The sequence below is a fragment of the Lasioglossum baleicum genome, chromosome 15 (genome assembly GCF_051020765.1).
Source record: "Lasioglossum baleicum chromosome 15, iyLasBale1, whole genome shotgun sequence".
In the NCBI taxonomy this organism is placed as follows: domain Eukaryota; kingdom Metazoa; phylum Arthropoda; class Insecta; order Hymenoptera; family Halictidae; genus Lasioglossum; species Lasioglossum baleicum.
Window position 1 is genome coordinate 10510457 of NC_134943.1, and position 26525 is coordinate 10536981.

At 45.3% G+C, this 26525-nt stretch overlaps 2 protein-coding genes across 5 annotated transcripts; both read left to right on the forward strand.

The window, feature by feature from the left end:
• The first annotated feature begins 1246 nt into the window (after nt 1-1246).
• Nucleotides 1247-26509, forward strand: Sema5c (Semaphorin 5c). 4 transcript variants are annotated; one of them, XM_076439930.1, is made up of 15 exons: nt 1247-1812; nt 7906-8028; nt 13024-13120; nt 16388-16595; nt 16668-16873; nt 16962-17061; nt 17893-18092; nt 18349-18834; nt 19726-20038; nt 20951-21320; nt 21400-21482; nt 22404-22742; nt 23455-23878; nt 24868-25073; nt 26273-26509. In XM_076439930.1, the coding sequence occupies exons 2-15, from the start codon at nt 7932-7934 to the stop codon at nt 26474-26476; spliced, it is 3333 nt and encodes a 1110-aa protein (XP_076296045.1). In that variant the 5' UTR covers nt 1247-1812; nt 7906-7931; the 3' UTR covers nt 26477-26509. The 4 variants fall into 4 exon arrangements, with proteins under 4 accessions (XP_076296045.1, XP_076296046.1, XP_076296047.1 ...); XM_076439931.1 differs by lacking the exons at nt 1247-1812; nt 13024-13120; XM_076439932.1 differs by lacking the exons at nt 1247-1812; nt 7906-8028; nt 13024-13120 and adding an exon at nt 13161-14113.
• Nucleotides 1822-7899, forward strand: LOC143216663 (uncharacterized). The gene is made up of 2 exons (XM_076439940.1): nt 1822-3728; nt 3850-7899. Exons 1-2 carry the CDS (start codon nt 3173-3175, stop codon nt 3909-3911), a joined length of 618 nt encoding a protein of 205 aa, XP_076296055.1. The 5' UTR covers nt 1822-3172; the 3' UTR covers nt 3912-7899.
• Nucleotides 26510-26525: the final 16 nt, after the last annotated feature.

Genomic DNA, 26525 nt, shown 5'->3' on the forward strand with positions numbered 1-26525 from the left:
TTAACTCCAACTCCGACTCCAACTCCTCTTTTCTTTAGCTCCGACTCCGACTCCGACGCTCCAAATTGAAACAATATGTACTCAAAATAATTAAGATTTGTAATAAAACTGAATAAATAGTTGAAATATTGTATTAAAGTCTAAGAATATGGAACAGATAACTCTGATACAACACAACACGACTGTTACTTTCTCACTTTCAGGAAATAGTTAGGAGAGATACTACTACCGGTAGTAGTACTACCTACTACTACTAGGAGAGAAATACTACTACCATAACTTTAACTGTTTCTCCGCTACATAGTGCCGAGGTATACATATACATACATATACAATACGTCTACACTGTAGATCGAATATTAGCAATTTATTTATGTATACATAAATCTATTCATGATTTATAAACAAAAGAGTCAGAGTTGGAGTCGGTTGTCGATATATTTTTTTCCGACTCTGACTCCGACACCGGGAGTCGATCTATAGCTTTTTCTTGCTCCGGCTCCGACTCCAGTGATCAGCAATTACTCCCAAACTCCGACTCTGACTCCACGACTCTGACTCCGACTCCGAAGCCCTGGTTTTATGTCCGATAACCGGGTGGGGCACGCTACCTAAAGAGTGGATTTATAGTGGAGCAGCGAGGTGAGCTGTGCGGTGAAAAATAAGAAAAACAAAGAAAATACAGATGTACTTTTTCATTAGTATGTGACGAAATGTTGTCACGAATGCTGGTTTCTTTTCACCGCGCCGCACAGTGATCGATTCCTCGATTCTAGGTGAACAAACGTTACAATTGAATTGTTATATTTGTCCATTTTAAATAAATGATATAATTCGTTTAAATTCATGTAGTTTTTATACACTTGTCATGATTTCTGAGAAATAAAGCGTTATTACTACAAGAGAACACAAAAATTTGAATTTTGTCCACCTAGAATCGAGGAGTCGATCACTGTGGCGCCGCTATCATCAATGCTCGCAGCTCCACTATAAATCCACACTAACACTACATATTCAGTTTCGACAGAAGAAAATCGTACATCGTGATATCGTGTTATAAACGAGTACATATTGCGATATGCAATATCCGCACAGTACGCGAAGTTATTCGACGACTCGCCTGGAACGAATTTAAAGAAGCCGCGCGCGGTACTCCAGGCCATCTATGGACGATCGAGGAAACCAGCAGGATCGTAGGAAGATCGACGCGTGCGTCGCGTCGTGTCGCTTCCCGCACGTACGCTGAGTATACGCTCCAGTCACGATTCACGATGGAAAGAGTAGCACAGGCTACGGTAGGCTATGGCAGGCTACGACTACAGCCTGAGCAGGCTGGTTGAGAGAGTTGAGAAGGGAGGAAGGAGAGAGAAGGGGAAGAGAGAAGAGGACGACTGGGACTGAGAAATACTCGACGACGGCGACGGTGGTTCAGTGGTTTCGCGGTAGTCGAACTGTTCGAAGGCAGGCTCCGCGTTTGTTGTTTCTCCGTCGTCGGAGCACTCGATCGAGCACAACGGACCGTTTCAATGTTTTTTTACCCGATAATCTCTCGCGTACTCTGCCCGATCGCGGCGCGAGTTTAACGCTCGAACGAACCTCGAGTGTACGCGTCGGCAATAACCGTGGTCCAGCCGTTCGCGAGTTTGTACATGGGAATCGACGATCGTAAACGATACAGCCGAGATTTCTGTTCGTCGATTCGGAGTACGTAGAACCACGGGTCAAGCAACCCGAGCCATGCACGAGAAAAAGGAAAAGACCGGTTGGGTGAAATCGGAGGATATGTGATCGGTTCTCTCTACATCGGAAGCTGTAAGTACGATTCTCTTCGAAGTTTACCGAGCGTTTTACAATCGAGTCGCGGATCGTTTGCGATCGGTCACGATCACTGTACTCGAATGTGGAGTAAGCTAGAATTTCATTTTTCTCGACACGAGGCGACGCTGCGGGCCGGCTCGGGCAAAACCGATAAATCCCTGAGCACTGGCCGCGTTCTGGCTTCGGGGAAACCCGACTCGGGTCCCCGGGAACAGGCCCTTCGAGCACGAACCGATTATCTCGTTTCTCGGATAACCAAAACACTGAAACGTTCGACGAATCAGACGTGCTCGCCTCGTCCAAACAAACAAATCCGACCGCGCTCGGAAATCGGTATTCGTCGCGGCCGGGGTACCGGGAGAAAAGAAGCAACGCGCAGATGGAAGAAGGACAGGTATTTTACGGGTAGAATCGGCGGTTGTCTCGTCACGCGTTCCCCTTGAAACGACCGTAAATCGTTTCTTCCAGTCACGTACGCGTCGCGTTCGATGTTTTGTTCGGAGTCCGGCGTGCAGCGTATCCTTGGGTAATTCGAGCGGTTATAGAGTAAGGGCGTCTCGATTTGCGACGCGGAACGAGAAAGAAATCGGGTATTGTCCGATTTCCGTTTCGGATCGCGGGGAACCGATGCACGGAGAGCCGCGCAACGAGTTTCAACGATCCGTATAAGGAGCTGCTCTGCCGCCGGTTCTCTCTTCTGCCGGGGTCGGTCCACTCGAGGAACCTCTGGGGGGCTCGGACGACCTAGAAAATGCGCGTCGCGCTCGTCCCCGGATCTTCGCGACGATCCACGCGCGAATTCGCGAACGAGCTCTCTCGCCGATGCTCGCGCAGTGCGCGGCGCGCGTAAAAGTCACACTTTCTCTCGCCCGCGGCAAGGCAGCCTCGAGAGTTTACCTTGCCGTGTGTCGCGAGGCTCGGTTTTCCGCGAAAAAGCGGTCCCAACGGGAGATCCCGTTCGAGAAGACGGAGCGACGCCGCCGCCGCTTATCGTGAATCGTTGTCTCGTATCGGCCGATGCGACGATGCGTAGATACGACGCGACGTTCCGCGCCGCCGAGCCTCGCGAATCTCGGCCTCGGTTTCGCTTTCGTGCTCGCCGCGCGGCGTACCGGTTCGTCGCGTCCGTCGACGCTCGGCCGAGATTCGTCGTTTAAACGAGCGTAATTTATTGCCGGCTATTATACCGGTCGGAGCGAGTCGTTGCTCCTCGGCAACGAGCGCGGAAAACTTGGCCAACGAATCCTCTCCCCGTCCCGCGCGGCGGCGGTTTGCCACCCCCGTTCGCGTGTTTCGCGAAGCAAGACACAGCTTTCGCCCCGTAAACTTGCGCGCGGAGGTCGAGCAGCGATAGATGACCCTGTTATCGGTGACGAGCGTGACGGTCCACCTGTTTCGCCTCGATCTCTCGCGTTGTTCTTCACTGTCGGTTCTCCGACGAACCCGCTGCTCCACGAAGCGGTATCGACCCTCGTGCCGAGGAGAGCCGCGTTCGCGTGACCATGTTTGGCGACCCGCTCCCATAAAATTTCTCGCAGGCCGTTCGCTCGCTCCGCCACGCGCGGCTACACTTTATTCGTGCTTCGTCGTGTGTACGTGCCAGCAATCTAGTCGCCTACCGACTCGGGATAAATCGCCGCGTGGCGGTTGTCGCGAGGAAAGCACAACCGCGAACGCGGCTACGCCAGTCGCGACGCTTCTAGCCGTGGAAAGCGAGTTGGTCTCGCGAGGTACAGATGCGAAGAGAACGCCAACGGTGGAAGAGAGAACGAGAGACTTTGAGAGAAAGAGCGCGAGCCGCGCCACACCCTGCGAGAAGATCCGCTGGAAAAACGGCGTCCGGCGAGGCTGGACAGAGACGGATACCGGGAAATCGCGTTTAGGAGAGAATGGGAGTTTATGCTCGTTCGGTAGGTGGGTTCCGTTGATGGGACGATGTTCTAGATTAGTTAGCTTCTTCCGTTTCGCGTTATCCTACGCGGACGGATAAGATGAGGCCGAGATCTAATCTCGCGCTACCTCTTATCTCAGGTAATCAAAAGCCGACTGGAAAGAGTCTCGCGCAATACGAACGCGTTCGTCGGCCAAGCTAACGGGACTCCTCTCGTCGACTCCTCCGCGAACTTCTCGCCGTCACATCGAGCGTCGTCTCGTCCTTCTCGACTCCTCGAACAAACCTCCGTGGAACCATCGAGTCGCTTCGATGACGGAGTTTCCTTCGACATTCATTTTTCTTCGAGATTGGCTGCGCGACACCCACGCCTTTCCAGCCCTTCCCAGAAGATCATCGATCACTGCCTATCTTCTTCGGTCGTTAATCGGACGCGATTAACGCCGGCAACGTTACGTTTATTTTTCGACGCGCGGTTATCTGTAGCCGATAGGCAAATAAAAAGTTTACAGGCCGAGAACGAGCGATACCTGTACGTGGACGTATACGTGTACGTTAAGGGTGTGCGAGAACTCGATGGTCGAAGAAGAATTTCGAGATTCCCGAAGGAATCCGACATATGTCACTCTTGAATAGAATTCGTGATAACATTCTTTCAACGAAAAGAATTTTGTATGATGATTATGAATATTTATATTATACTAAATATATAATTTATTTATAAACAGATGATTGCAAAAGTTTGTACCCTATGTAAACAGTTTTATGTATAATGTCACAAATATGGGACATCCATAATCTGACAGTTCACTTAAAAACAGTGAAATTAATTTTGTGCACTTCGTTGTTTAAAGTCATACTGGAATGCATCATTTTTTTAGATAGTCACCACTATTTTCTACAATTGTCTTCGAATACTTTTCACTCTGATTTCCTTTTTCGTAAAAGTTACATGTAAGTTTATTCTCAAAAAGCGTGGCTACAATGACAGAATTTCACGAAAAAAACCATATACCAACGATGTGAATCGAAAGAAAAGATTACTGTTCGCCAAGGAATACATTTCTAAAGAAGAAATATGGTGGAAAGATGTCATTTTTGCTGATGAAAGCAAGTACGATATTTTTTGGTCCGGTGGTCACAAACGTATGTGGCGTAAAGACAATGAAGAGCTTCATACTAGAAATCTCAGACCCACCCTGAAACACGGCGGAGGAAGTGTAATGGTTTGGGGTTGTATTTCGGCTGCCGGAATGGGCGAATTAGTTTTCATTGATGGAATTCTGGATATGAATAAACATTTACATATTTCGAAGCAAAATTTAATAAACAGTGCCACTAACATGAACATTCGCCACAGTTTTAAATTTTATCAAGATAACGTTCCGAACCACAAATCACGTATAGTTCAAGAATATTTATTTTATAATTGCCCCAAAGTATTGCAACCTCCTCCACAGTTACCGGATCTAAATCCGATCGGAAAATGGGATTAATTTAGATCGTCGAATCAGAATACCACCGATAAGGTCGAAGGAAGAATTCAAATTACGATTAAGTGAAGAACGGTCACGTATTCCACTAGAATATTTAAACAAACTTATTTCTAGTATGGCCAAACGATTGGGCCATGTAATTAAACAACAGGGCAATCCGACAAAGTACTAATATCGATATCTTTTTTAATTACAAAATTATAATTCGGGAAGTGTCCGAATATATTTGCGATGTTAAAATTGAGCATATTTTGTGTAACACCGATTAACGCGAAAAGTGTACAAATCAAATAAATAAAAATTATGTTCCTAGCATTTAAAACAAGTGTTTTTTCTCATTACAAAACGACGAATTCTTTAAGTCCATTAACAGTGGAGATAGCATGGCGTCCGAATATTAACGCCGGCGACTGTAAATTATTTCGAGAATCTCGATATTTTCAAAATCTAAATCTAGTGTACGTATACCTATGCGTATGATATTATACAATAGATGCGAACGGTTGTTACAGTCCTAACGGAGAATCGGCTATCGGCTACTCGATAGGCCGCGTACGGTCTTCGCGGACCAATACGGTAAACCGTCTTCCGCCTGGCCTCGTTCGTTGCGGATGTCTCCGTAACGGGCATTGCTCCGCGTCGATTCCCCGATTTCATGTTTTCGTTTGAACCCGCCAAACCCGAAGCTCTCGAAACACCATCCGTATCGTTTCCGCGACGAAACAATTCGAATCGGCCGCCCTAGGTTCTCGATATTTATATTCGACGGAAAGCCGCGTCCCTTAAACAGTTTCGGGACCACCGTGGCGTTCGTGTATTATCGTACCCTCGACCGAGGGATTTTTAAAAAGTTTACCCTCTCGAGACCACCTCGACGCGGACCGGAATATTTTACGTGGGACGAAGGGGAACGCGACCGAACCGATTCGGTCGGTCCGAACGGTAAATGGCTGCGAACGACGGACGAAAATTGCGGAACGGCAAATGGCGAACGCGTTGCGGGAAATTCGCGTTTCGAGTCGGCATTTTCCAGCGAATCGCGAACAGACTCGAAAAGGAACGTCGACCCCTGTGTCCTCTCTCCTACGCAGACTCGGAGCGGGACGGAAATACGCGTACACTGTATACGTAGCGCAACCACGTGGGTCCGATGGCCATATCTCGAGTCTCCCGTCTCTCGTTCCTCGTCCTTTGTCCCGCTATCGTCTATTCATAGAGGAGAAAGCGCGAGCTGTCACAGTGACGGCCGCTCAAAGAGGATGCGCGAAAAATGGAAGACGGGCTCAGCGTCGTCGACGATCAACGGCGAAACGCCACTCCAAGGCCCGCTACACACATCCGTTTTTCTAACGTGCGGCGACCGTGCGGTAACGGAATTCCGGTAAATATTGTATTGCGGATGCCGCAACTACGGTTCAAAGAAATGCGCAGCGCCTAATTGAATCCATAGTACAGTAAATCCTCTATAAATGAAAAAGCCTCGGGGAGGTTCGTTTGCAAAGGTCGTAGACGGGCAGTATCTTTTTTAGCTTCAATGGCCGAGCCGAACGTAGAGAAGGACAGCGGCCGAAGCGACTACGACTCTCCACGGCTCTGTCTTTCCCATACGCTGTCCTTCCTTGCGCCCGTAACGTTCATCGTCAATTAAACCACTAAATATAGTTGAAGTTATATCGTGTTTGGTCTCATTTTAATCAGAAAAATGCCACAAATATATTGGTGAAAGTTTCATAAAAAAATAAGTAATAATAAAAAAATGTTTATATTGGTATTACTTTGTGAGTACGCCCGGGTCTTTGAACTGTGCCGGCGACAGCGACTCTCCGCGTCGTATTAGTAGTGGTTCACACCGATATACCCGAGTCGAGATCAGATTACTATAATGGAAGGGATATTTTTTGGTGTTTATAGAGGATTTACTGTACAGTTAGGAGCAGAACTGATCACACACACTTTAAATCAGAATAACTTTTTTATGAATGGACTGAACGTCTTCAATTTCTCTGTAAGGCTAGAAGAATTAGTTTAGTAAGTGGCGTCTAAAAAATATGTTGGAAAAATACATTTGGTCGGAATTGTGAAAAACAATAGTAAAATTTATTTTTACGGCTTTTTTAGCTGGGCCAATAACAAAAATTTATAAGGTGTGTTTGGTCAACTTGTATAAATTATATGCGCTCCGACAGTTTCATTGAAATTGGTTAATTGGTTTACAAGTTATAAACGATTAAAAGTGGTGAAAGGCAGAAAATCTTGAAAAATTGCAATTTTTACCACTTTTGATCGTTTATACTCGCAAACCGATTAACCAATTTCAATAAAATTTTCGGAGCGGATATAATTTATACAAGATGACCAAACACATCTTATCAATTTCATTGGTCCTCTGCCCGAAAAGTTATAAAAATCAATTTTCACTATTGTTTCTCACAATTTCGACCAAATGCATTTTTCCGGCATATTTTATAGACGCCACTGACTAAACTAATTCTTCTAGCCTTACAGAGAAATTGAAGTCGTTTGGTCCATCAATAAAAAAAAGTCATTCTGATTTAAAGTGTGTGTGCTCGTAACTGTATTTCAAATCGCAATTCAGGCACCGCACGGTCGCCGCTAGAAAAACGAATGTGCTAGCGGACCTTACCATCTCCGAAAGAGGAAAAACCCACTGATGGATTTTTCCCCCGTTGTTCGTTTCAGGTGCTACGTGGACGCGTCGTTTCGAGATGGATTCGAGACGAAGCTCGACGCTGCTGGCGATGCTGGGAACGCTCGTCGCGGTCCTGAGCGCCGCCGATGACTTTCGACGCATCTCCTACGATGGTAAGCGAAACGCGCGCGTGCAAAACCGCGACTTTCGACTCGCGTGCTCCTCGTCCTTTCGAAGCAGCCATGCAGCCTCGATTGAAACGTGGGCGGCCAGCCGTGGACGCGTGGCCGATGCGCAAGTAGTCTCGGGATCGTGCGCGATCAAAAAGTTGCCGAGGCGAGCTGACTGCTATGGTTTTGGCCTTTGGGCGTGCGACGTGCGGCCGCGCGGAAGACGCGTAGAGAGTAGAGCGTAGGCGGCGAGCATGGCACGCGTCGGCACGCGTTCGTAGCCTCGGCGAGTCGCGACATACGCTTCGATTTCTCTGCCCCCACTGTTGTCTCTCGCCTCGTGCCTTACGTTTTTACGCTTTAAGGGAGTAGACTCGTTTTTTCTTCAGGATTGCAAGGTTCCCGGATGATCTCAATAATGCAAAGATGGGGGTTTTCAGCAGTCGAAAGCGCTAGATAAAGGATCTAGGACGAAATCGCCCTCAAAAGTCCTATTTGAGGTTCACGAGGCGTAATTTGCATTATTCGACACCCCATACAATACTTTTAGTAGTGTATTAAACTATTAAGGGGGTTCTCATGTCTCAATAATACAAAGATGGGGGTTTTCAGTAGTCAAAAGTGCTACATAAAAGATCAAACTAGGCCGAAATCGCCCTCAAAAATTCTATTTGACATTTACGAAGCGTAATTTCCATTATTCCGCAGCATGTACAGTAAAGTCGTGATCTCGCTCCCATCGCCTGTTCCGAGCAAGGACAGAGGTCGTGTAGGGAAACTACCGAGCACTAAACGCAATTGGCATACATTGCCTTATATTAATGACAACATGCTTTGTTTAAATATGTGCTTCAGTAGAGAAGTTCACTAAAAAAATTTCTCAGAAAAACATATTTATAATTTTAATATTTCTAAAAGAAAAGAGATCAGGAACCAGTCATTCTGACTGGTGTGGTAGTTCTAGTGTTAAATACAAGAGTTTTTGAATAATCTACACACTCTGGTTTTAGCTGCATAAGGGTTAATGTCCGTCCTTCTCGCGTCGCGTCGTCGGGACGCCCTGTACCAGCTTGCGTCTCCTTTGTTACTCGTCGCATCCTACGGCGCGGCATCGTTTTTCCTTTCTCCGACGAGGTTGCGAGCGCGAAGCGTAATCCCTCGACCTCGAGCGTCGTCCTACGTCCCCGTGGAAAGCTGTCCAAATCGGTGCCAGTATGCAGACGTTTAAGGTTCTTGAAACCCGTCGCTTCGCGGTTCGTGGTCCCCGTGATCTTTCCGGTTTTCACCGAGAGGCGGACTCGATTCTGTTGTGCTCTACCGAAACAAGATCCGCGCGCACGTTTTTATCGTTAGTCGAATTGAGTCCGCGATCCGTTTACATTCGCGGGCGTGTCTCGGGGCGCGTCGCCTCAGCCGAGACGATTGGGGTTCCGCGTTGCTCTCGAGCCGATGCTATTTCGAGGACCAGCGCTATACGAAAGCTGCTCGAACTCGGAATCGATCGCACACGTTCTTAGCCCGCGTTTTAACCCTCATCCATCCTTCATTTCACCAGATGAATCTGTCCCTCGGTGTCAAACTGACACAGTGGTGAAAGATCGATGAAATAACAAGGTACATAGAATACAGTTATTTCTCGATGTTGTTTCATACAAATTGACGAGTTAACGTTTACATCTTAGGTTTCTCGGACCTGTGTTTCGCATTAGTTGTTGTCTATCCAACCAAAATGTATAGGTCATTTAAAACCTTTTGTATTTAACATATTGTCACAAATTCTCATTTTAAAATATACAGTTGGGAGCAAAACTGATCACACACACTTCAAATCAGAATAACTTTTTTTATGAATGGACCAAACGATTTCAACTTCTCTGTAAGGCTAGATGAATTAGTTTAGTAAGTGGCGTCTAAAAAATATGTTGGAAAAATGCATTTGGTCGGAATTGTGAAAAACAATAGTAAAAATTTATTTTTACGACTTTTTTAGCTGGGCCAATAACGAAAATTTAGAAGATGTGATTATTGGTCAACTTGTATACATTATTATTATTATTATTATTATTTATTTTAAACGGACCGAAGCCCTCTTACATAAACGTTTACAATAGGAAACAATGAAAAACTACCCATATAATAACTGTAAGTTGCTCGATGGTTGGTAGGTGGATTTTAATGAAACAACGTAATATGGTTAACTGAAATTTATTTTGTCCGTCAGTGACGAGCGCTGGTTCAAGTCTGACTCCCGAAGACCTCCTCCAAGGTCCTGTCCCTTCTCGGGTTTTGTTTTGTTTTTCAATCGCTGTATGTACCAACTCTCTCGATTTTGCCGGCAGCCCGTCGGCTCTGGAAGACCTTATGTCTTCTTGTGCATGTTCCCACCATCGTTATCTCAGGTACCTAGCCCTGCGTGGTTTTGCGGCCGCGGCCTAGGAAAGACCCTGTGTCTTCCCTTCCACTTTATGACCCTCATAAATTCAGGTACCTGGCCCTGCTTGGTCTAGCGGCCACGGCCTAAGGATGACCTTGTGTCTTCCCCCGCACATTGGGCTACACCGATTAAGAGTTGGTGCTCATTATTATTTCAATAGCTCAAAAACCTTCTTCTTCCACCTCGAACCAGCCTTCGCCGCTCTTCTTACACACATATCTCTCACATAAATTTACTTTTACGGAGAATTACAACAATTTTACAACATACGGTACCTCGCCCCAATAATCTCGCATACATCCTTTTTATCGCCGCTACAAACAGTAATACGCTAATTATCCTATCCGCAACAATAACATAGAAGGGACATGCACCAAAACTAATGGTACAAACTATATGGTATTATCCTATAATCCTGCGTAATTGTTTTTTAAACATGTGCAAAGATTCAATGAAAAAATCAACACGATTATACAATTGTATTATACAATTATATACGCTCCGAAAATTTCATTGAAATTGGTTAATTGGTTTGCGAGTTATAAACGATCAAGAATGGTAAAAATTGCGATTTTTTAAGATATTCTGCCTTTCACCACTTTCAATCGTTTATAACTCGTAACTCAATTAACCGATTTCAATGAAATTTTCGAAGCGTATATAATTTATACAAGTTGACCCAAACACATTTTTTAAATTTTCGTTATTGGCCCTGCTAAAAAGGTCGTACAAATCAATTTTTACTATTGTTTTTCACAATTCCCACCAAAATTCGTTTTTTCAACATATTTTTTAGACGTCACTTACTAAACGAATTCTTCTAGACTTACAGAGAAATTGATCCATTCATAGAAAAGTTATTCTGATTTAACACTTTGATTGCCCAGCGTAATTCGGCTGTTTTCCGCGGGGCCCAAATCCGACCGTCGGTACACAGAACGTAAACACAGCGAAAAGCGAGAATTCATGTTGCATATCCTATAGATAAAATCCTATTTTTAATTAACTCGAACAAGAAGAGCGTCACCCATATTTGGGTGACGGGACCTCCACGGAAGCATACATTCTCCTTCAATTGCAATAAACTGGAGTGAAATAGAAATTTATTTTCTTCCTTAATATATTTAATAGATCGAAAATGATGTAATAGTATTTTTAAATTCTTCTAATGTTTTCACTGTTTGAAATTACGCCTCTCCAATTTTGTCACAAATGCATAAAATCCGCAGCGTAGTGATCAGTTTTGCTCCTAACTGTAGTACCAAGCAAAGAATGGATATTCAGAGAGAAATTTTGCAATATTTCTAGAGGAACATTAACAAATTCCTGAAAGAAATGCAGAATATAGGTACCCGGGTGGCCGGTTGCTAAGCAAGGGTTAAAATAATAAAAGTAACAGGCACAATTTTTGTTTTGGATTATTGATCCGCGCGGGCAGATGCGAACAAATACGAAGACGCCGATGTAAATAAGTACCTCGCGTTTTACACCGTGTCTTATTCGATTTCGAGCGAGTCGACGTTGGCGTGACGCGACATGGAGTAGTCGCCGATAGCGTCGTTGTCCTTTCCCGCCGGTGAAAAAGAAAGGGCGCGTAAACCGCGAAAACGCGGATAGGCTTCGAATGGGTGGAACGGCGACGTTGAGGACGGAAAGAGCGGACAGGGACGCAGCACGCGGAAAGGAGAAAAACTCTTGACAAGGTAGGGACAGAGAGGGGACGAGGGGGGACCGGTCGAACAGGGAAGGGATCTCGGAGAAAAAGAAAAGGCGGAGAGTGAAGGGAGGATACCCGAGAGGCCTTCGAGATCAGGTTATGCTAACTGGGGCCCGTTCGTCCCACACGTATCTACTTATAAGCGCGTGTACGTGGTTGCACAGAGAGACGTCGATGTCCGTGACGGTGTAGGTTTGCGGTGTACATGTACGTTTCTGTGTGCGTGTTGCGCACTGGCTGTAGCTCGCGGTCTTGTTCGCGGGAGCGCCCGCGCACGCACCATCGACGAACGAGTGTACCTGAATACGTGGAAACGCGAGAGGTACGAGCAACGATGCAGGTATCTCGGCGGAATCGTTTCTCGGCGTCGGCAAACCGGCTGGAAACCAACAAGACCAACGCGGCGGCCCGAGGAAAAACCGGGAGACTTCGAGCGTTCGGAAACCGGAGAGGAAACGAGTCCACGACCTCTCCGTTCTGCTCGCGCCAGTTTCACCGGCGAGAAGTCGTTTCTCCGGCGCGTCGACCAATGGCGATCCGTCCGTCCGGCGGGCGGTCGCGAAAAACTGGAAAATTCTCTGCCGCCGAAGAAGTCGTCGTCGAACGTAATACAAAAGGGGGGGTTAGGGGAGGGGTAGCACGTCGCGTCAACCGTACGGATCGTCGCATCGCGCGTTCCTCGGACGTCGTCAAACTAGTTTGTCCGGAAGGGAAAAAACATTTCGCGGAACACGGATGCGATCGCGATCTCGCGAGCATCGACGAGGTTCAGCGAACGAGACTCTCGGTGCCGATGGACCCGAGGTATCGTCGCGAGACTGTACGATATCGTTGACGTATGTTTCAGATTTGGTGGACACTGCGCTGTTCCAGCAAGAGGGAGTGACCGCGTACTCCCAGTTGCTGTTCGACGTAGCCAGACAGCAGGTTGTCGTCGGAGCACGGTAAGCGCGTCCAACCACTCGAACGCCCGAACACGTTTCCGGGTTCGGAGAAAAAAATCTCGAACCACGTCGGGCAAACCGAACGTTGGATGTTGGCGATACGCCAAACGGGAATCGCGTGTTTCTCAGCCGACGAGACGCGTTCTCGGGATCGTCGACCGTTTCGGCGATCCTCGAGGAACGCGCGACGCCCGCGTCGCCCTTTACAAATTCACGAGAACCGTCGGAAAGATCTGCGCGCGCAAGGAAAATTGTCGAATGTCGGTCGTCGGTGTAGATCTACCTACGCGTCCGACTCGTCCGGAAAGGAACGCGCGGATATTTGAAAAATCGATCCGGTTTCTTCGGTTTCGCGATTCGCGTCCGGCGAAAGACAGGCGGCCCCCCGCTCGCCGCAATCCGGCTCGGCTCCAAGCCCGATTCGCTCGGACAGAAATAAAATTCGGTCGACTTCTTCCAGTCGTTTCCCTTCGAGAGCAGAGGCGGTCGGTTATTCGGAGTGAAAAACAGAGAAAGGAGAGACTGAACGTCGGAGAACGTCGAGACGGCGGCGCCAAAGTGTCCTGCCCGCGAGTACGCAATCGTTCTTGTTCTCGGATAATCGCTCGCGCGCGCGCGCGAGACCAGGATCGCGAGCCTCGCGAGCCGACAGGTAAACGAGTGGGCAGCGTTTACGTCGCGATATCGGCCCAGCTGCCAACGAACCGACCGATTCTTGTTAACCGGACCATGGAAATTCGACGAAACCAGAAGGAAAATCGTGGCGCCGACTCGTGTCGCCTCTGTGGACGTGTCTGACACCGTTTACATTCCTAATTGACTCGCGGTGCTCGACAACCGTGACGTCACCAAATTAGAGCTGATCGAGAGCGAACAGCGACAGGTATCGACGGAACGAAAAGAACCAGAGTCGCTCGCCTCGTCCGAGCAGTTATATTTGTCGCTTTCTACGCGACGCGACGACGTACTGTTCTATTTTTTACGTTTCACGCGGTAGGTAAAATTCTCTCGTCGAGGAGGGCGACGAGAGCAGCCGCGTCGCGACGTTGCTTGAATCGAAAGACGCTCGCGAATCGTCGGACGACGCTTGGCGCGGTCGCGCGAGGGAGCCGACAGGAAGCAATCTGTTTCAATGAGACGACTTGAACGTCGCGATGTCCCGAACGCGCTCGACACCGCAGGGTTCCGATCGAACAGTCACGAAACTGTCGTCAGACGCAGTATAGAAATTTCGTTTCGACTTTTGCCGAGACAATGATATATTCTGGTCGCCTAAGCGGGTTGCGGGGAACGGAGGACTACGGAGAGTGGTCGTGCAGGCGCCGTTTACGCTTCGCTGCGAGAGGTCGCCTTCGGCTAGAACGCCGCACAGTGGTCCAGCAGCCCGCTGTTTGCGGGCGAAATTCAATTTTTGCACTTTCAATTTTCAACGAAATGTTTCTTTCTCTTGAATATGAACCCTTATAAAATATACACCTTATAGAATAAGAACTATAGGGTAACTGCAACAGTGAATGAACATTTAAGAAATTGTTCAGGAAAAGATATTTTATTTTTAAAAAAATATCTGAATTAAAAGAATCTCATATATGCCTATACTTCATTTGTCAAAAATAAATGAACACAAATAAAATGAAATTATTATTATTTTTCTTTATCAAAAACGTTAAATAAAAAATATAAAAAATACCAGTCAATGAACACTACATTCTAGTACCAATATATTCTTACTATATTCTTTCTATTGTACCAATAGGAATACAGCTACGAAAAAAAGTCATATTTCCGGCCGAAACCGGAAGTTAAAAATATCACCATTTGATAGAGCGCATCTGATTTATAAAAGAAACACTTTGCATTTTTGAAAATATAACCTATTTTCTAGATTATAAATGGGTGGTGTGGGTGGTCTGGGACATCCGGTATATAAAGAAAATTTCATCGAAATTGATTAGCATACACACGAGGTATAAGTGGTCAAAAGTGGTGAAAATCTTGGTATACACAGCTCCCGGTCAGTTCCTGCTCAAAATCCACAGATTCGTACATCTTTCGATGAGTGTTGAACTATTCGATCTCGATGAAATATTCAACACATGTTTAACTAACATAGTAGATCTACAAAACGCATATTTTGAATTTTCATTCCGGGTCCAAGTAAATAATAAATAAATATATATTTATTTTTTTGCCACATAATCGTTGTACATGTGGCATGCTTTCCACAAATTTTCAAGCGGATTTGTTGGATGGTTTGGTTTTTATAGATTTTTTCCGTTTTTTGGCTACTTGGCACCACTGTGCGCCGCACAGTGGGTAAAATCGACGTTCTAGCTGTTCACGCCTATTTCACCATTATTTCAATACATAAAGACCACATTAAATAGGTCGTTGGATTCGTCTTGCCGTCAGCTATAACATTATTGAATAAAAAATATATAGTTATAAATAAATAATGAAGGTGACCACAATTTTTTATTGAAAAAAAATTTTTTTTGGAAATTTTTTGTATTGATATTTGTAAAAGACTGTGTACTGATTACTTTTTGTAGGAAACATTTTCTTGTTACACCAGCGGAAATGTCTGAAAACTCGTGTGAATAATGAATAATTTGGCCACGATTTCGATCGAACTCACCACTGTGCGCGTGTCCCGCGACGCTTTAAACTATCATAACTTCGGATAATGGATTATACTGGAACTAAATTTTGCACGATCTTTTAGAGGAGATCTTGCTGAAAATGTTCCACTTTGTCAGAACATGGACATCTCCGGACATTTTAACTTATCCCTTGTCAAAGGTGAAAAACTTCGACAATTTTCCTTAGTTGATTAAATATTTTTTTTTATAATAAATTATGAACAATGATGTTTAGTTCCTGGTGCGTTCTCAACATAGATATACATTCTTCATATAAAAAAAAATTGGTCACTTAATCTTCAGTAGGTTTTCCAGGACATCATTATGAAGACAAGGAATTTTTTCGGTGATAAATCGTATCTGAAAAAGTTTGATCTTTGAATGTTTATTGCAACGAGAGTTTTCAATAGCTTTAATTAATATTATCGTTTTCGAATGTAATAGACATTTAAGAAACATTGTGCATTCGTGAAAAATCGATATGAGGACTTTGAGTTTTTAGCCCGTGAACAGCTAGAACGTCGATTTTACCCACTGTGCGCCGCGTCGAGAGTCGACCTACGCGCTTCGTCTTTCGACCGAGTTGGTATTCGTTAGGTACTTGGTACAGCGTCCGCGTTTTCAGAGATAACCTGTACCGATTGACCCTGACGTCACTGACGCGGCTGGAGCATGCGGAATGGCCCGCCCCGGACGACAAGATCAACATGTGCCAGAACAAGGGGCAGACCGTCGAGGACTGTCGCAACTACGTCAAGGTGCTCCTCAGCAATGGGAAGAGCTTGTTCACCTGCGGCACTTACGCGTTCAGCCCTTGGTGCACCTGGAGAGAGGTGAGTTCGAACTTCGTCCTCGGAAAGTCGAGGAGAGTCGGTCAACGATCGAGTGATCCTTTCGTGTCGTAGATCGAGAACATCACCAGTGTGACCAGCGAGATGCCAGGCGTGGCGATGTGTCCATACTCGCCGCACGCGAACGTGACCGCTCTCCTCGCCAGAGGACCCACTGGAGGATTGTTCACCGGTGCCCCGACTGATTTCTCTGGCGCCGATCCTGCGATCTGCAGAACGCTAGCATCGCCGAATCTTCGTACACACCAATACGACTCCAGGTACGAAACGGAGAAATCCGGTCCTGGTCCCAATCCCTTTCCTCAATGCGATCATCCGGTATTATTATGGGTCACTACCTCTGCGCAGGTGGTTGAACGATCCGCAGTTCGTCGGCAGCTTCGAGACCGAGGATCACGTCTACTTCCTGTTCCGCGAATCCGCCGTCGAGTACATCAACTGCGGCAAGGTAACGATCCGAGGCGATCCCTTCTACTCGAGAACCTTCAATACTAGAAGTTTGTTGATCCTCCACTTGTTGAATTAAATAATATCAATAGTTGTGCTGAGTTGTGCTAAGTTTGTGCTTCATTGTGCTCGAATGTTAGAACTATAGTGTAAAATAGGGGTCGGCGGGTACCCGAGCGTCGAGTCGGGACTCGAAAATTAGTGATACTTTAGAAAATTAGTGATACTCTAGAGAATTAGTGATACTCTGGAAAATTAGGGATACTCTAGAAAATTAATGATACTCGAGAAAATTAGTGGTACTCTAGAAAATTAGTGGTACTCTAGAAAATTAGTGATACTCTAGAACAGTAGTTCTTAAACTGTGGTCCGCGGACCCCTGAGGTTCCTTTATTTACCGGGTGGTCCGCGAAACAGTTTTGACATCAACAGATATTCCTTATTTTTGCTAAAAAAAAGTCATTCAAATCAATTTCATCTGCTCTAGAACATTAGTGATACTCTAGGAAATTAGTGATACTCTAGAAAATTAGGGATACTCTAGAAAATTAATGATACTCGAGAAAATTAGTGATACTCCGAAAATTAGTGATAATTAGTGATAAACTAGTGATGGACCCGAAAATATATGAACTTCGGGTCCCCGAACAATAACAATTTTTAGGTTTTCGACCCGACCAAATTTCGATTTACCCTTATCTTTTATATTATAGTTTTAATGTTCGAGCACAATGTAGCACAACTGTTGAAATGATTTAATTCAACAAGTGAGAACTAGCTTCTAGGAGGCTTCATTGAGCGTTCATTGATACCCGAGTCTTATCTTTCCCAGAAAATCTACTCCAGGATCGCGAGAGTCTGCAAAAACGATCGCGGCGGACAAATCATGATGAGAGAAGTGTGGACGACCTTCAGCAAATCGCGATTGAACTGTTCGCTCCCCGGCGAGTTTCCATTTTACTATGACGAGATCCAAGGCGCGGTCTATCATCCAGAAGAAGGCATCGTTTACGCGACATTCACCACACCCGTGTAAGTAAGCAAGTTGTTCGGGATCACGGTTGAACAATCCTGAAACGGTTTGCGATTTTTCATGTCTGGGTTCGAACCCGAGAGGATCGCGGGAAAGGAAGCGCGAGGCAGGTAGGTAGCCGACTGAAATCGTTTTCGCAATACAAAAAAAAATTCATTGTTCGATCGTTCCGGAACGAATGGGGGAGGTTACGAGGGCGGTCGATCTAAACCTAAACTCTGCTCCGCTAAACTCTGCGTTGTCGCGTATTTTTAGCAACGGAATCGCTGGCTCGGCGATCTGCGCGTTCAACATGTCCGCGATCACCGACAGCTTCGAGGGACCGTTCAAACACCAGGAAAACTCGGGCGCGGCTTGGCAGAAAGGCCCGGTCCCTCATCGGTCGCGACAACGATGCGGAAGTTCTGCCGACGTGGCGCCGCACCAGATCGTCGACAGCCAGAGGTATCAATTGATGGACGACGCTGTTCAACCGACAACCCCCGAGCCGCTTCGTGTCGCAACCCTCGAGAGGTTCACGCACATCGCGCTCGATCAAACTCCGACCAAGCTGCACCGGGGCGTCACTGTACTTTACGTCGCCACGGAGGCAGGTCTGATCAAGAAGATCTCGGTGCTGCCCAGAACGCGAGAGACCTGCGTCCTCGAGGTATGGGGGCCGTTGCCGTCCACCCCGTTGACCCTGCAGTTTCTCAAGGACACGCAGAGCCTGTACGTCGGCACGGAGATCGGACTGTCCAGGTAGGTACGCCCAAGAATTGTTCACACACTCGCGCGGGATAAATCACTGATATTCGTGAAAGGAGAGTTTTCTCCGTGAGAGCTTCCCCCTCGAAAGACGAATAGCCGGTCCAAACCGCGCGGTTTCCGTCAAACACCTCTCTCTCTCATAGCAAATAAAATTGTTCAGAAGCGACAGCCGCGCGGTCCAACGATCTAAAACAAAAATTGCGCGAATCACGCTCAACTTAAACCTACCGAGCACTAAAAGCGATTAGTGTTGCGGCTTACAAAAACGACAAGGCCCTGTTTATTTAGCTTCAGCGCAATTTTTGCCTGGATAAAGAAATTTATCGAATCAACTTCCATGTATTTGCAATAATTGCAACATGAAAAATATAAAACCGGTCATTTGACCGTCAGTGGTAGGCTTACAAGGGAAGGACCCCAATTGTCCGACTTCGATTTTGATAATTTTTTGTGAGACGATGGTATATGGATCCCTAATGATGTCTGCAAAATATTAAACAATTAAACTTTCATACCTTGTTGATATGTGTACCTTGATATGCTGCTCAAGTTTTCGAAGTTCCATTAGCCATCTCTTTAAAACTATTGAGTAACAACACCAAATATTTTGCAGACATCATCAGGAATCCATATACAATCGTCCCACAAAAGATTATCAAAATCGAAGTCGGACAGTTGAGGTCCTTCCCTTATTAGTGTTAAACACTCGTAACTTTTGAACCACTATTTCTCCAGAATAGAAACTTGGATATTTGGCATTATCTCGCCTGTATCTGCTAGGTTACATCACAGAGAGGCAACAATTTCTGGTTACCCAAGTTACAGAGCAGCCGAACAAGCACCGAACAGACTTTTTACTTTGGTTTCTTGTTTGTTCCGCAGAATACCCGCGGTCCAGTGCCATCGGCATCGCAGTCGCCAGGCCTGCTTGAACGCCCAAGAGCCGTACTGCGGCTGGAACGAGTTGTCGATGAAGTGTGCACCTGCGCCTAGGCAAAACCATCTGGCGAACCATTGGCACCAGGAAGTGACCAAGTGCCCGGTCCTGACGGATCCCGTGGACGGCGGCTGGAGCGCCTGGAGCTCTTGGTCCGGCTGCCAGCATGGCACCGCGGATCACGGTCGATCCCACTCTCATGCGCATCCTCACGCTCATTCACATTCGCACTCTTACTCGCACTCGGATCACGCGGAGGTTGGTTTTCGCTGAAGATTGTCGTTTTGAACCTGTATACGTGTATCCTAAATATTGGATTGGCAAGAAGGTAATTTCGGTATTTTGAGGTGAAATAAAACCGAATTTCTTTATTCAAGCGATGTACTTTAATCAATAATATATTTTCTTTTTTAGTCTTTTTGACAAATGATCATCAAACAAAAGGGAGAATATCATCTTTATTAAAATTCATTGTATGGATAAAAATAATTAGACTCTATTTCACCTGAAATTAGTTTCTTGCCAACCCAATATTAATTAAAATTCGGATACGTTGATACGCGTGTATTTCGTGTACGTGAAATAGTACACGTGTTTACGTGTACTTAAAGTGACGCCTTGTATTTAAATACAGTAAATCCTTTATGGGCGCAACAATTTCTACAGGGTGTCCCAAAATTCCTTCAACAGCCGGAAATAGGAGGTTCCTCAGATCATTTAAAGCAACATTTTCATACTCCGATTTTGATGAAATTTAAATATGTTATACAGCAACACATTCTGAACAACTTTTTCCTTTTCCAATATAGGGGGAGTCGCGTTTAGTTTTCGAGATATTTGCAAAAAACTATCGCTACTACTGTATTGAATTTTTCGTATTCTCGCACGCTCCGTGGCAACGTAAGCCTGTCCCGGTGCGGCGTTTTTTTTTAAAAAGCGACCCCCCTATATTGGAAAAGAAAAAAGTTGTTCAAAATGTCAATATCTATAACATATTTAAATTTTATCAAGATCGGAGTAGGCAGACCTTATCTGTATAATTACCTCGGATAGAAAGTTTTTATTTTGAATAAAGATCCGCTGTCTACATGTGAAATAGGGATCTCTAGTTTTCACCGGTTGGCCGCCGCGGTCGATTGACGAGGAATGACGTGTCACGAACGTTTTCAGGTGACGGACAGCTGTCAGTGCCAGACCAGAGAGTGCAACAACCCGCCGGCGCAACACGGTGGAGCCGGTTGCACCGGTGCCAGGGTTCGAGTCACCAATTGCACCGTGCACGGTGGTTGGACAGCCTGGTCCGCTTGGTCCGCGTGCTCCCAGACCTGCGGTTTGGCTATGAGAACGCGTCGACGCTCTTGCACTAATCCAGCTCCCGATTTTGGCGGTAGAGTTTGCGTCGGCCACGATCACGACGACATCGTCTGTATAGATCTTCCTCCTTGTCCCGCGCCGACCAAAGCCGCGACGCCCGCTCCCCAATCCGGTCAGTGGTCCTCGTGGGGCCCCTGGAACTCTTGCTCTCGACCTTGCAACACCGGTAAGTTCGTCAAACCCCGTCTTGATCGGTTCTTTTGATCGTTTCGATCTTTTGCTGATTCGGTTCCCTTTCCTCGCAGGCATACGAATACGCAGGAGAACGTGCGAGAACACCTCGCTGCGGAAATCCGGCGGCGTCGAGTGCAACGGGTGCGACGTTCAGGTAAGCGACTACTCCCAGCGGTGCCAAGTGGCTAAAAAGCGGCAAGAAATCCAACGAATTTGTTTGAAAATTTGTGGATAGAATTTTTTTAAAAAGTTGTTAAACGTTAAGTAATATGGGCTAATCGGAAATCTTTGTTTTCTACTCATTTTTATTGCCGCGCTCATATTAACTTGCCGTGTTGTTGTTGTATGCGTCAAATTTTGTAATCGAATTTTAAACCTTTTCACGTATACACACTTGCTTCCGATAACAATAAAAGTAGAAAATGAAATATATAAAAAAACTTTTTGCAAACCACGCTTATATTAAAATGCAATAAAAAGGAGAAGATAATATTTTTACTAGTTCTCCATAAAATACCGAATCCAGTTAAATGATTAATAATATTGTCTTGCAAAATTGTAAGCAATTAGTTCACAAAATTGAAATGAAATCATGAAATTAGTCACTATAAAAATAAAAGCGCTTTTATTTTTTTTTATTGAAACTCCACGCTTTTATTTATAGTCATTTAAATTTATATTAAATTTTTCTATCGATTTCAACACTAATTCTATAACAGAAGAAATTTTGAACTAATTGCTTAAAATTTTGGGGAAAAATATTATTAATCATTTAACTGGATTCGGTATTTCATGGACAACCAGTTAAAAAGTATTTTCTCCTTTTTAGTGCATTTTAATATAAGCGTGCTTTTTTAAAAAGTTTTTTTAATATATTTTTTATGTTTGAAGAAAATCTTAAATGTGATACGAAGCTTCGGTCGGCCACTTTAGCAAGGTTTAGCAAGGTGTGACGTTGAAGTAACTTTGTGTTAAAAATCTCGGCTTACTTTGGACCACTTTCGCCGCAATTTAACTTTAAATATCAACTTTTTAGGAATATTTCTAAATAATAAAGAAAAATTCGCGCGCGCAGGTCGAAGAGTGCAACAGCCATCGATGCGTCGAGACTAAGAGGTACTCCGGTTGGACGCCGTGGCTCGCGACGAACGCCACCGCCCTGCAGACAGGCAGCAATCTTGGATACGTCGAGAAACGTTTCCGGTTCAGCTGTCGAGCGCAAACCGACGACCCATCGAGCGTCAGAGTACAGCTCGCCAAGGAGGAGGAGCGTTACTGCAAGAACGACGGCTCCTGCACGAGGGGCAGCCTCGGTCAGAGCGGATACGGGGATCTAGCGACGGAGACCGGTTGGAGCGAATGGTCATCTTGGCGGGCCTGCGATCGCCCCTGCGGCGGAGGTTCTCAGCGCAGGGTAGGTATCATTAAAAAGAACGGCTGCTCTTTTCCTTGCGCAACCAGAAATTCTTGCTATTACCAACATGGCGGCGCTCTTACCTGTCAAAAACCCTGTAAATCGCTCAACTTTAAACACTTATAACTAGACTGCAGATGTTTATGCAATTCTCAATTTTTGTAGATAAATTTTAAGGAAGTGGTACCAAATGAAATCCTATTTTCATTGGCAATAACATTTGTAGGTCCAGAATAACTAAAAATTGTACGAAATTCTGTCCAATTTGATAGCGCAGCATTTTTTGAAAATGTTTATAAACCATAAATGCATAAAGATCTGCAGTTTAATTATAACTAGACTGCGGATTTTATGCATTTATAACAAAAATGGGCCCATACAATTTAAAGCATGGGACGCGTTTAAAATATTTAAGGACATCAAGGTATTAGTTTCAGCTTAATAGGATCATTAAAAGAAGAAGACCATTTTTATTTGGCTCCTGCGTCCTGCAATCAATGTGAACATTTTGTATTTTGCATAAAGATCCGCAGTTTACTTATAACCATTGATCCTCCAGAATCGGAACTTGATTTCTCGCATATTCTCGCTCAAATCTGCTGGATAACGTCGGAAAAAGGCAAAAATTTCTGGTTACGCAAGGGAAAGTTTGCCCAAAAGAACCATCGTCGAATCACCAAAGAAAACCAAACGAATCGATCATCTAATCTAGGTGAGGCAGTGCGAATCGCCGCCTTGCGAGGGAGGAGTGTCGATTCAGACGAAAGCGTGCAACACGCATCCGTGTCGATCGACGACGCTGATCGGCAGCAGCGCGACGTCCATCGTCGCGGAAAGTCCATGGTCCTCGTGGACCGAATGGTCCGAGTGCTCGACTTCGTGCGGCTCGGGCGTTCGGACTAGAACCAGAGAATGCCTCGGCCCGGAGGATTGCGAGGGACCGCGTCTGGTTCGCGAAGCCTGCGAGACGCCGAGCTGCGAGTCCCTGTTCGGTTGGGACTCATGGTCGAGGTGGACCCCGTGCGACGACGATCGTCAACAGTATCGGAAGCGTTTGTGCGTCGAGCACGCAGACGGAGCGTGCCAGGGACCAGCGAGAGAAACGCGCGACTGTATACCAGACTGCATGGATAATGGTGGGTTTCGGATAAGGCTGTTACTTTTCAAAGAATTCGAAGTAACGAAGGGAACTTCGAACTACACGAAGTTTCAGTCTTCGAATCGTATGAAGTTGTACTGATATAAACATTATGTGTCATAAATAGACAGCGCATTTTATGGATTCATGACAAAAATGAGTAGGTGTAATTTAAAACAGTAAAAATATTAGAAGAATTAAGAAATGCTATCAACCTATTAAACATAGTAAGAAAGAAAATAAACTTCTATTTCACTCTAGTTTGTTGCAAATCAGATAGAAAGTTTTTATTTTGTATAAAGATCCGCTGTCTAGTCATAAAATGTTGGGGTATTTGTTTATAATGCACGACTTCAATCTTTTAGCTGCGGGGTGTCGTATCAATCACGTTTTACAATCACTGTAATTGCATCAAGTATAACACAACAGCGAAATTTCGAAGTTCAAAGCCTCGAAACTCCGTGTCTTTTAATCTTCTAATAATTTACTACGCAGGTTCGAAAATCGAAGCTTCGATTCTCATCAGTAGACAGCGGATCTTTATGCAAAGTAAAATTTTTTTACCAGAATTGCAACAAATTGGAGTGAAATGGAGATTTATATTCTTTCTTAAAATGTTTTTAATGGGTTGAAAATTATACCAGAGTACGTTTAAATTCTTCTAATGTGTTTACTGTTTCAAATTACACCTACTCATTTTTGTTATAAATGCATAAAATCCGCTGTCTAGTGATGAGTAGAATGCATATATACAATTTTCAATTTTTGTAGGCAAATTTTAAGAAAGTGGAATAAAATAGAATCTTATTTTCGGTGATAGTAGCCTTTTTAGATCTGAAATAAATTAAAATCGTACTAAATTCTGTGTTTCTGAAACCGAAGCTTCGAAGCTTCAAAATCTTCGACCTCCGAAGTAAAGTAACAGCCCTAGTTTTGGACGTTCGCGGACGAACCGTACTCGAAAACTGATCGTTCGTTGTGTTTCAGACGTGAACGCGCTCCGATCGAGCGTGGAGCAGTCGGGCGTTACGATCGGCGTGGTGGTCGCCAGCTGCGCGGTCGGATTCCTGGTCGGTTTGGCAGTGACTGCGGTCCTCGGCTACTGCTATCTGAAACGACGCCAACGGCGAGTCCCGGGGAGCCCGCACTACGCCGCCAAGCAGAATCCTTACGTGACGGTCCCCTTGAAAGAGGTGAGCTGAGTTCAGTTTTTCGAGGGCTGCGTCCCCTTTTCCCATCCGCGCGTCTCGCTCCCCGCGAGGGTCCCAAATAGTTCTCGAGCCAGGAAGTGGCGGCGGACTAATCGGCCGCGTGGAGCCCCGGGATTCCATAGCGCCCCGAATTTCACAACATTCATTTCTTTTACTCTTCTTTTTTGTTAGTAAGCTTATGAGAGTTTTCTTGCAACTTCTATTTCTAACTTGAGTTTGAGAGTTAACAATTTTCTTGAAATTGTGCAAGTTCAACGAATTTTCTCAAGGTTAAAAAACGTTCGTACGATAACCTCCCTATTTTTCCCATATTCTGCAAAGTTTCAGCTTTAATTAAAAAAAAATTCATCGCTCTAGCTCATTTCTATCGAAAGTTCTCTGATACTGAAAAAGATTTCGTCCAAATTGCCCACTGTGCGGCGCAACGCGAGGACGACGGCGAATTTCTCCGCTCCGTGAATCTACAATTGGGTGAAACACAAACAAATTTTCTATGACAGCGTTATTAGACTTGGGTAGCTCTGTAAGTTTTGTTGAAGGAAATTTTGTACCGAAAGATATTCCTAGAATTACACTATACAATTAAATTATGGTTCGAAGTCCATTCCAGACGCTAGGTATCTGAATGTTATAGAAAGTCTTTCGTTCGCAGGGATAGCTTCGCGTATAACAGTGTCTTCTTTCTGGATGTTGGGCCTAACTAGCTCTAATAAAGTTTGAAAGCCTTCCTCGTCCATTCGAAGAAAATTTTTGTAGTCGTTCGGTTCTGTAGAACGCAAAACATTCAGCAAATGCTCGTGTATAAAGCGGCTTCTCAACTTGTACCACTCTTTGGACCAGCGTCTATTTCTCTGTCTCTTTGATTTTTTTTGTTCGCACAGTGAAAGAGTCAATGCTAGGAAACCCAAATCCGAACTGGAGAACATTTCGAAATTCACAACGAAAACACTGTGCAAAAACACAGCCCCGATGCAGCACGAATATTTTTATATTGGTGAGAATATTCATGCGTTTATATTGAAGCATGGTTGATGCGCGCTTCAATATATATGAGCGTCAATATTGACGCGAATATTGACAATATAATTGATCGTGTAGGAGCCACTTTATAGGCCTATCCCAGACAGCACGCGATTAAACTCGCCGACCTCTAGTTGATCGTCGGTTTACTTTTTGCGCAGGTGAACACCAAACGACAGCCCAGCTTCTCGGGCAGCACGAACGGCAACGGAACTCTCCGGGGGAAGAACAACGCGAACGTGAACGGCCTCGGTAGTCCGAAACCGTATCCGAAGAGTCTCGACTACGAGTCCGCCACGCTGAAACGCAACAGCCACGGACAGCAGCACATCCGAGTCGATCTCGACCAGGACAAATACTATTGAAGCGTTACCGTCGCCGATTCTCCGATTGGAACCGGTGATCGCGCGAGGA

Coding starts and splice junctions, on each gene's coding strand:
- LOC143216663 (XM_076439940.1), top strand. CDS start 3,173: ATGACCCTGTTATCGGTGACGAGCGTGACGGTCCACCTGTTTCGCCTC. Junction 3,729..3,849: donor TGGGAGTTTATGCTCGTTCG/GTAGGTGGGTTC, acceptor CTCTTATCTCAG/GTAATCAAAAGCCGACTGGA.
- Sema5c (XM_076439930.1), top strand. CDS start 7,932: ATGGATTCGAGACGAAGCTCGACGCTGCTGGCGATGCTGGGAACGCTC. Junction 8,029..13,023: donor TCGACGCATCTCCTACGATG/GTAAGCGAAACG, acceptor CGTATGTTTCAG/ATTTGGTGGACACTGCGCTG. Junction 21,483..22,403: donor GCAACGGGTGCGACGTTCAG/GTAAGCGACTAC, acceptor TCGCGCGCGCAG/GTCGAAGAGTGCAACAGCCA.